We start from the raw sequence: 11,395 nt of genomic DNA, 5'->3' as shown, positions 1-11,395 counted from the left end.
AACTTCCTCCCAGAATTTCAATGTGGCTTTAGAGCATCACATGGCACCACTGACATGATCTTTGCTGCCCGCCAGATACAAGAAAAGAGACCTGTACATGGCTTTCATCGAGCAAACCAAGGCCTTCGACTCGGTCAACAAGGAAGTCCTCTGGAGGACCCTCAGCCGTTTTGGCTGCCCACCAAAATTCATTGCCATTGTGAGGCAACTCCACGTTGGCATGAACGGCAGTGTCCTGCACACTAGCATCCAGTCTGAGTTCTTCCCCATCCAAACGGGGTGAAACAAGGGTGTGTACTGGCACCAACTTTCTTTTCCATTTTCTTGGCTGCCTTTCTTACTCGTGCCAGTGCCAATTTAGCCGGCGGGGTGGACATCGAGTACCGGATGAAGGGGCTTTTCAACATAAGATGACTCCACCCTTGTCATTCACACTGAACGTGAATGTACGAGGTGAATGTATGAAAGACTCAGATTCTCCTTCAACCTGGCCCTGGTTCAGCCAAACTTCCATCATCCATCCAGCTTAATGGTACTACCCTCTCTAATGTTACCCACTTTCGGTATCTCGGATCCCATTCGACTACCACTGCAAACCTCGATGAAGAGATTCAGCACCGGATCAGATGTGCATCTCAAGCCTTTGGCAGACTCCGTACCCGTCTCTTCAGCTGTAAGGAGCTGAAATTATCTACAAAGTTGCACGTATTTGAGCAGTGGTCCTCCCCACCCTGCTATATGGCAGCGAGACATGGGTCACATACAGGAGGCACCTGAAGGCACTTGAAAACTTTCACCAACGTAGTCAACGTTCCATCCTCCAAGGACGCTGGGAAGACAAGAAAAGAAATGCCAGTATTCTTGCTGACACGAACTGTACGAGCATCGAGGCTACCATTATCCGTGAACAACTACCCTGGACTGGCCATGTTACCCACATGGACGACAGTAGACTGCCAAAGCAGCTACTTTACAGTCACCTAACGAATAGTAAATGTAATGCTGGCGGGCAACTGAAAAGGTATAAGGATAGTCTTAAGACAAACCTGAAAAAGTGCCAAATTGACCCTCTCACCTGGGAGACGATTACTCCACACTGTAACGCATCGAGGAGCACCACACGAAAAGGTGTCAATACTTTCGAGTTAGCCCGACTGCATACCGAGGCAGACAAGTGCCAACGCCGGAAAGACGCTGCCGACGCCCCTCCCGCAATAGATGTAGCCCTCCACATGTGCAACATCTTGTAAACGACTCTACCAGTCCCGAATCGGCCTCTTTAGTCATTTCAAAACTCACCAACCTAAGTGACATCCCTAATAACCCATATTATTGTATCATAGCTGGATGATCGTCATACTCGATTCCGAGTGACAGCAAAGTAGTAATAGTAATAGTAGTAGTAGTAGTAGTAGTAGTAGTAGTAGTAGTAGTAGTAGTAGTAGTAATTTAACACAGATAGGAGAGCTACTTATGTATTAGGATATTTAATATTAAGGTAATTAAATGGTGGCGAAGGTGTGGCTATTGGGGAAGGCTGGAGGCCATTTAATAAAAGTAGTAGTAGTAGTAAAAAAAAAAAAAAAATAGTAGTAGTAGTAGTAGTAGTAGTAGTAGGGTGTTGTGTCCATGTCTACATTATGTCTACGTATAGAGCGCCCTGACTGAGTGGCTCGGCTGGGATAATTTATACAAAACCATCACGAAAAAAGTTTAAATGTTAGACAAGTGACTAAAACTTTCCAGGGAAATTGTCTTGGTAGTAATTAGCGAACTTTTGTTGAGAGTTTCTATACACACACACACACACGACATACAAACACACACACGAGACACACACACACACACACACAATCATGCTCGGCGCAGACTACTCCGGCTACAACAACGCTCTCTCCACCCTGGAAATGCCATCCCTCAGTGACCTCCACCACCAAGCACTAGCAGGGTTTGGTAATGGACTACTGCACCATTTTCGTCATCGCCACTTCCTGCCACCGGCAGTCCCCCGCCCACCTCGAGCAGTCCGCCACTACAACAAAATTCAGCCCATAAGAGCCCGCACCGATAGATATAAGAACAGCACCATCCCATCTATTGTTAAAATAATAAACAACTCCTGATTTATGTACTGTACAGCCCTGTAAATGTATTCAACGCATATTATATCATTATGTCTAAATCACATGTAAGTTTATTATTACAGTATTATTATTTTACAAACACACACACAAACGTAAAGCCAATACTCCAATAGCCAATCAACGCTGCGATTACATATAATTAGTATTCGGAACACAGCAGGTAAACACACCATCCAACCAATCAAGGCAGAGCTTACACACCGGCCAGATGAGGATGTATATGCCATTACCCAATCAAAATCGCGCTTATATGCAATAACATCCGGCCATGACTCGGGCCAAATACTCCATCAACCAATGAGAAGCGACCTTACAAGCATTGATGGATGCGTGGACCAATAGGCAGGAAGTATACACACGAGCGGGGTATCGGGTCAACAAAATGCACTTAGTTGTCGGTACCAACTGAGAGAGAGAGAGTATATTCTCCCTTAGTTTACATATATACAACGTTATTCTCCCTCGATTTAATGCGTCCTTGCTTATTTTTTCTTTATAAATACCGTCACTCTCTCTCTCTCTCTCTCTCTCTCTCACCTACCTCGCTCTCACTCATTCCCTCCCCTCCCCTCCCCGCCTTCTTTCCCTCCCCCCCTCTCAACCCCCTTCCCCCCTCCCTCCACAGGTGACCCAGAGGCAGGTAAACCCGAGATAAATTTTAATGAACCCTGGGCTCACCTTGGGCTCCTCTACACCACCACCTGGGCTCACCTTGGGCTCCTCTACACCACCCCCTGGCTCACCTTGGGCTCCTCACACCACCACCTGGCTCACCTTGGGCTCCTCTACACCCACCACCTGGGCTCACCTTGGGCTCCTCTACACCACCACCTGGGCTCACCTTGGGCTCCTCCTACACCACCACCTTGCTGACGCTTTTGTCAACTATTTTCGACTCACTATTTTTACTAGCAGTTCATTACGACCGAGAGAGAGAGAGAGAGAGAGAGAGAGCACCAACCAGCCAGAACGACAGACAGACAGACATGAATATACTCCCTTAAAATTTTACTAATGTAAAATACCATTTATTTCCTCCCTTGTATTTCCTCGTCGTTAAACCAGAAGTGATACTCTCCCTGTACACCCACCCACGTTAATCTCCCTTAGCACCCTCCCACGTACACCCACCCACGCTAATCTCCCTTAACACCCTCCCACGTATACACCTCCCTACGCTAATCTCCCTGGACACCCTTTTCTCTCCCTGTTAACGAGGCCAGGGAGGGAGGGAAGCGTCTACACGTCTTCTCACCAGCTAAAACCTTCATCACATTTACATAACTCTGGAAAAATAAAAGATAGGGCCAGGAGGAGGAGGAGGAGGAGGAGGGAGGCGAGGAAGGCGTTAATAAGAACACACAGAGCGCTGCCGCCAGTCCCAACTTCTACCTCTACGCTGGTGAAGCACTCTCTAGATGGAAGCACTCTAGATGAAGCACTCCTAGATGAAGCACTCTAGATGAAGCACTCTAGATGAAACACTCTAGATGAAGCACTCTAGATGAAACACTCTAGATGAAACACTCTAGATGAAGGACTCTAGATGAAACACTCTAGATGAAGCACTCTAGATGAAACACTCTAGATGAAGCACTCTAGATGAAACACTCTAGATGAAGCACTCTAGATGAAACACTCTAGATGAAGGACTCTAGATGAAACACTCTAGATGAAACACTCTAGATGAAGCACTCTAGATGAAACACTCTAGATGAAACACTCTAGATGAAGGACTCTAGATGAAGCACTCTAGATGAAGCACTCTCTCTTTTCCACCCCCTTAGTAACACTTACAAGTCATCACCCGAACAGGAGTTTTAATTAACAGCATTTAGACGTAATGTTTGTGTTTACACTTAAGTGAGTTTGTTTACTTAATGCACTTATCTCTAATGCACTTACCTGAATTGTTAAGTAGTTGTTGTTTATAGTTTCAAGTGTATTATGTCACTTATCTATTAACACTTTAGAGGTGTTCTGCTGTTTTTTCACTTTTTTACTTTTTATAGTTTTAAATCGTTACTTATACCACTTATAACACTTATATACTTTGAATAAATCTCAATACTTTTCTAACTTTCACCCCCTCACGTTTCCAAAGTATTAAGTAATTACAACTACTACTTATAAACCTACTTGGAAGAAAGGAATATTTCATGTTCACTTATATACTTTTTTACCGCTAATAAAATTTTCATCTCTCTCTCACTCTCTCTCTCTCTCACTCTCTCTCTCTTCTCCTTCCCCACTCTTCCCTCTCTTCTACCCTTCTCCCACTCACCCCTCTCTCCCTCCCTCCTCCCCCCGGCACTTTGTCTACCTCGCCGCCTGTAGGTCTTAATGCTAAGACATTCCTCATCAGAAACCTTTGATTTATGGTTTCCAGTCCTCCTTCTGCCTCCTGCCTCCTCTTCCTTCCTTCCTTATCCCCGCTACTTCTTCCTCTTCCTTCCTCTTCCTTCCTTCCTTATCCCCGCTACTTCTTCCTCTTCCTTCCTCTTCCTTCCTTCCTTATCCCCGCTACTTCTTCCTCTTCCTTCCACCTCCTATCACCACCACTACCACTACTACCGCCATCCTCATTCATCCACCAACTCAATCATTCATCCATCCATCCACACATCCACACACCCATCCATCCATCCACTCACTCACCCACCCACCCGCCCACCGCATTACACCCACCCGCCCACTACACTACGCACCCGCCCACCACACTACACCACCGCCGCATTACACCCACCCGCCCACCGCATTACACCCACCCGCCCACCACACTACACCCACCTTCCCACATCAACACCGAACAAGCATTAACACCCAACACTGATCGACCTACACTGTGAATTATCAATGAGGAAATATAATGTTTCGAAATATATCCCGTTTTGTGTGTCGATGCAATACCACGTAATACTCAGATTCTATCATGCAACATCCTGCTATAATTACTACTACAACTACACAATGCAGGTGTATATATATATATATACTTTGTGCAATCAACGCCCCCTTGCAGTATTCAGTGGCTTGCATGTGAAACTGGTTACAGGTGTTGCATAGGTAATTCAGGTATAGTATTGTGGATATTGTACAGTACTTGGTTTGTGTTTTGTTAGATTCGTTTTTTTACGAACTTTGATCTTATTGAGAGTTAAATTATCCTCTTTGTTGGTCTGTTTGTATAGAGTGTCATTTTGTTGGTCTTAATTATAGATGGAGAGGTGTAATTGTTGAAGGGTTGTGTAACGTAAATGAACTGTATGTAATCAGTAGCTCTTTTTTGTGTAATCCTCTCATCACTTTCTTCTCATCCCCTTCCCTCCCCTCCACTCCCTTTCTTCCCCTCCCCTCCCCTCCACTCCCTTTCTTCCCCTCTCCTCCCCTTCCCCTACCGCGTTACACCATTAACTCGAGAGCTTAAGGGCATGTAAATAAAGAATTCTTCCTACCCTGTTGGCGGCCGGGAAACACCCCCGGCTTCCTCCACCCACGAGAGGCCGTAAGGGGAGGTACTGCGGCCTCCTCCTCCCACTAGAGGCCAAGAAGGAATAAACTACGCCCTCCTCCGCCCACTAGAGGCCAAGACGGAATAAACTACGCCCTCCTCCACCCACTAGAGGCCAAGAAGGAATAAACTACGCCCTCCTCCACCCACTAGAGGCCAAGAAGGAATAAACTACGCCCTCCTCCACCCACTAGAGGCCAAGAAGGAATAAACTACGCCCTCCGCCACCCACTAGAGGCCAAGAAGGAGTAAACTACGCCCTCCTCCACCCACTAGAGGCCAAGAAGGAATAAACTACGCCCTCCTCCGCTCATTCAGGGAAGTAAACCAATGTAACTTTGAACTCTATGTCAGCCAGTCCCTAAACGTTTTTACACCTACATTAACGTGGAAAAAATCAAAACCTTTAAGCCTCAAGAAATCCAGACTGAGGCCAGCTTTGAGACTGAGGCCAGCTTTGAGACTGAGGCCAGCTTTGAGACTGAGGCCAGCTTTGAGACTGAGGCCAGCTTTGAGACTGAGGCCAGCTTTGAGACTGAGGCCAGCTTTGGGACTGGGGCCAGCTTTGAGACTAGAGGCCAGCTTTTGAGACTGGGGCCTTTGAGACTGGGGCCAGCTTTGAGACTGAGGCCAGCTTTGAGACTGAGGCCAGCTTTGAGACTGAGGCCAGCTTTGAGACTGAGGCCAGCTTTGAGACTGAGGCCAGCTTTGAGACTGAGGCCAGCTTTGAGACTGAGGTCAACTTTGAGACTCGAGGCTATTGTCAAGTGAGGGAAGTTTAGGAAGCTAAGTTGAGAGCCTTTAAAGAGTACTAGTGAGACTCTCTGAAGAAACTTGTAAAGTGAAAAAAAGGCTTATGTCTTCTTGTCTTCTTTGACCTTTATGCCTATAGACTAAAAGGTTCATTTTTATCTGGTGAGTTGTGGTTGAGTGGAGGTAGTTGTTGTGGTGGTAGGTGGGATGGTGGTAGTTGGTGTGGTTGTAGTTGTGATGGTGGTAGTCGTGATGGTGGTAGTTGTTGTATGGTGGTAGTTGTTATATGGTGGTAGTTGTGATGGTGGTAGTTGTGATGGTGGTAGTTGTTGTATGGTGGTAGTTGTTATATGGTGGTAGTTGTGATGGTGGTAGTTGTTGTGATGTAGTAAGTGGGATGGTGGTAGTTGTGATGGTGGGTCATGATGTATGGTCGTTGTGATGGTGATAGGTTGTTATATGCAGTAGCTGTACGCAGACAGATACAGTCATGACTTAAAGATTTGACAGTCGTATTTCCATATTGCCCAGACTATGCCATGTTCTGCCCTGATCCTGACTTTTTGACTGTTCCATTTTTGATGTAAGACTTGTTATATGTTATTTTTGTTCACTGCTGTTTGACTTTTTTGTTCTGTCTGTTTTTGACTTTTGTTCTGCCCCACACCTGATGTTACAAGATTTGCTGCTGTTCTGTGACTGCTGTGTTTGATTCCAAGATTGTGTAGCCTGTGATAGTTTAGTTAAGACGGTAGTAGCCTGTATTATGTTATCATCTTGTGCTGTCAAGATCAGCAGAAACCACCCAAGCTGTCCTCACAACATACAAACCCTTTATAAACCCCACTGACGAGAGAATCAGAAGAGTCAAGAAGCATATTAAGATTAGAGACGGTGGGGGGATAACTCCAAGTGATTTATTATGGAGGGGATGGAGGGTGGATGGAGGGTGGATGGAGGGTGGATGAGAGGGGTGGATGGGAGGGGTGGATGGGAGGGTGGATGGGAGGGTGGATGGGAGGGTGGATGGGAGGGTGGATGGGAGGGTGATGGAGGGTGATGATAAGTGGATGGGAAGGATGAGGAGGTATTTTGAGAGGTGGATGGAGGGTGGATGAGAATAGAGGGTGGATGGGAGGACGGGAAGAGGTGGATGGAAGAGATATTATCCGTAGGTAACCCCTTCCTCCTCCAGAACACATACAAACAAACAGAACCTGACCTGACCTAACCTGACCTGACCTAACCTGACCTGACCTGACCTGACTAGACCTTAACCTAACCCAACCCTACCTAACCTAACCCACAAGAGAGGTTGGTGGTAGAGTCAAGTTCTGGGAGAAGTTCACACTGGGACACGCTACAGGTACTTGATGGTCCGGTTGTGGTGGTTAGGCCTGTTGCTGGCGTGGCTGCACAGATGGCATGAGTGTGACGAGTTGTATGACTTGTGACGGTTGTGGTGGGAGTGTGATGCTGTGAGAGTGACACTATGACGCTGGGGTGGAGGTGACGGTTGTGGTGGTTGTGATGGGCTGTGGTGGAGGACGGGTTGTGACGGGCTGGTGGAGTGTGACGGGCTGTGGAGTGTGATGGGTTGGGTGGGAGGTGATGATCACGGGCTGTGGTGGAGGTGGCAGGATGTAACGTGCTGGGAATGGGTTGTAAGAGAAGGAGTTTGACTGGGGTTGTGACGAGTTGTGACGGGTTGTGTGGAGTGTGACGGGTTGTGGTGGAGGTGATGGGTTGTAGGGCTAGACGGGCTGTGTGAGTGTGACAAGTTGCAAGGGCTGTGGTGGAGTGTGACGGGCTGTAGGAGGTGACGGGTTGTGGTGGAGTGATGACATGTCACCGGCTGTAGTGAGTGTGGAGGGCTGTAACGTGCTGAATGGGTGGATGGGTTATGACGGGGTTTGACGGGGGTTGTGACGAGTTGTGACGGGTCATGGGATCGAGGCAGTGTGATCAGAGACTAAAACGCGGGAGTCAGATTGTTCCCAGAATCGATCTCAGGTAAATTACAGGTATATGTTCTTCCCACCTGACCTCTACTCTCTCTCCTCCCTCCCTTCTTACCTTCTGTCCTCTCTCCTTTACTCCTCTCTCCCTCCTTCCTTCCGCCTCTCCCTTCCTCCATAAGCATCTTCTGCCTTTACATACAGACCAATAATAGTACACACACACACACACACACACACACACACACACACACACACACACACACACACACACACACACACACACACACCCACACACCACACACACACACCCACACCCACACACACGAGGGGAGTGAGTGGTCAGGGTCTTAGAAAACCATCTGGCGGCCTAAATAAAATCTAGTCTGTCCAGCTGTCTTGTACTGAAGGAGGAGGAGAAAGGAGAGAAGGAGGCATCCTCCTCCCTCACCAGGTTCCTCCTCAAGGGGGTGACAGTATAAACTATCAATTACAAGATTATGCCTGGCGTTTCATCGTCACCACAACATTGCACTGACGTCCACCCATTGTCCCTCCCCCTCACCCCATCTCTCACCTCAGCCATTTTATCCCCCCACTCTCTCTCCTCACAAACACCATATCCCCTCACTCCCCTTCCCTCACAACACAACATCTCCCTCACTCTCTCCTCACACTATATCTCCTCACTCTCTCCCATCACAACACAATATCTCCCTCACTCCCCCCTCACAACACCATCTCCCCACCCCCTCCCCTCACAGCACATATCTCCCCACTCCCTCCCTCACAACACAACATCTCCCCTCACAACACTATATCCCCTCACCTCCCCTCACAACACTATCTCCCTCACTCCCTCCCTCAACACTATATCTCCCCTCACTCTCTCCCCTCACAACACTATATCTCCCCCACCCTCCTCACAACACAACATCTCCCCAACACAAACATCTCCTCTCACTCCCCCCTCACACACACAATACCCTCTCACAACACTATATCTCCCTACCCTCCCCCACACCATCTCCCTCACTCTCCCTCACAACACTACATCTCCCCACCTCCCTCAACCCACATCTCCCTCACTCCCTCCCCCTCACAACACAACATCTCCCCCCCACTCCCTCCCCCCCAACACAACATCTCCCTCACTCCCTTCCCTCACAACACACATCTCCTCACCTCTCCTCACAACACTATTCCCCTCACTCTCCCATCACAACACAACATTCTCCCCTCACTCCCTCACAACACTATATCTCCTCACCCTCCCCTCACAGCACTATATCTCCCACTCTCCCCACAAACACAACATCTCCCTCACAACACATACTCTCACTCTCCCTCACACATATTCTACCTCCCCTCAACACTATATCTCCCCCACTCTCTCCCCTCACAACACTATATCTCCCCCACCCCTCACAACACACATTCCCCACACACACATCCTCTCACCCTCACAACACAACATCTCCTCACCCCCCTCAACACTATATATCTCCCTCACTCTCCCTCACAACACCTCACATCTCCCTCAAACACACATCTCCCTCACCCCTTCCCTCACAACACATATCTCCCCTCACCCTCCCCCCTCACAACACACATCTCCCCTCACTCTTCCCCACACACACATCTCACCCCTCCCTCCCACAACACCATCTCCCCTCACAACACACTCTCACCTTCCCTCACAACACACATCTCCCCTCACTCCCTCCTCACACACTATATCTCCCCCTACTCCCTCCCCTGACAACACAATATCTCCCTCCTCCCTCCCCTCACAACACAACATCTCCCCTCACTCCCTCCTCCACAACACTATCTCCCCTCACAACACAATATCTCCCCTCACTCCCTTCCTCCACAACACAATATCTCCCCTCCTCCCTCCCCTCACAACACTATCTCCCCTCACAACACAATATCTCCCCTCCCTCCCTCCCCTCACAACACATATCCCCCTCCCTCCCTCCCCTCACAACACTATCTCCCCTACAACACTATATCTCCCTCACTCCCCTTCCCTCTCACACAACATCTCCCCTCACTCCCTTCCCTCACAACACAATATCTTCCCCTCACAACACTATATCTCCCCTCACTCCCTCCCCTCACAACACTATATCTTCCCTCACAACACTATATCTTCCCTCACAACCTATATCTCCCCTCACTCTCTTCCCTCACAACACAACATCTCCCCTCCTCCCTTCCTCCACACTATATTCCCCTCTCCCTCCCCTCACAACACTATCTTCCCTCACAACACTATATCTCCCCTCACTCTCTTCCCTCACAACACAATATCTCCCCTCACTCCCTTCCTCACAACATATATCTCCCCTCACAACACTATCTCCCCTCCTCCCTTCCCTCAACACAACATCTCCCCTCACAACACTATATCTCCCTCTCCCTCACTAGTATAACCAATCGTCTATGTTTCCCTCTTTTCCCTGGTCCCAAATTCTGCCGTGTCCCTACTTTCTTGTATATTGCAATCTGTCTTTGTCATCTCTATTTCTATGGTAATATTTCCCTCTTTTTTTTATCTTTCCCTCTCTCTGTGTTCCTCTTATGACTTCCCCCTCTCTCATTTATTCTCTCTCTCTCTCTCTCTCTCTCTCTCTCTCTCTCTCTCTCTCTCCCTCAGTCAAAAAACACCCATGTTTCTTTCCCTCTGATAATGTTCCTTTCTTGTCTTTCCCCTCACTCGCCCTCTCTCTTTTCCCCTCCCACACCACTTTCTCTCTCTCTTTTCCCCCTCTCTCTCTCTTTCCTCTCTCTCTCTCCCTTTCTCCTCACCCCTCACTTTCCCTCACCTCTCCCCTCCTCCCCTCACCCCTCCCCACCTCCCCTTCTTTATCACAGTACTTCACTAGGCCAGGGGCGGGCTGGTACCTGCTGCTGTATGGTGGACGACTACAGGTATGGACCCACAGAATGGCGGCTCCTGATTGGTTGGCGGAATTAGATAGGATGACGATATATAACAAGACTGGGGTCTACCAGGACTG

At 48.3% G+C, this 11,395-nt stretch overlaps 1 protein-coding gene across 1 annotated transcript in view; it reads left to right on the top strand.

Moving 5' to 3' along the window:
* LOC121866267 overlaps positions 1 to 6,426 on the top strand; it is a 10,418-nt gene extending 3,992 nt beyond the window's left edge. Inside the window, exon 2 of the mRNA XM_042365888.1 lies at positions 6,010 to 6,426. Coding sequence (XP_042221822.1) covers positions 6,010 to 6,426 — 417 coding nt within the window. The remainder of the gene's footprint in view (positions 1 to 6,009) is intronic.
* Positions 6,427 to 11,395: the final 4,969 nt, after the last annotated feature.

Source organism: Homarus americanus, unplaced genomic scaffold (genome assembly GCF_018991925.1).
Source record: "Homarus americanus isolate GMGI-L3 unplaced genomic scaffold, GMGI_Hamer_2.0 scaffold13628, whole genome shotgun sequence".
NCBI lineage: Eukaryota > Metazoa > Arthropoda > Malacostraca > Decapoda > Nephropidae > Homarus > Homarus americanus.
Note: the sequence above shows the minus strand (reverse complement) of the source record. Positions and strands in the feature narration are given on the sequence as shown.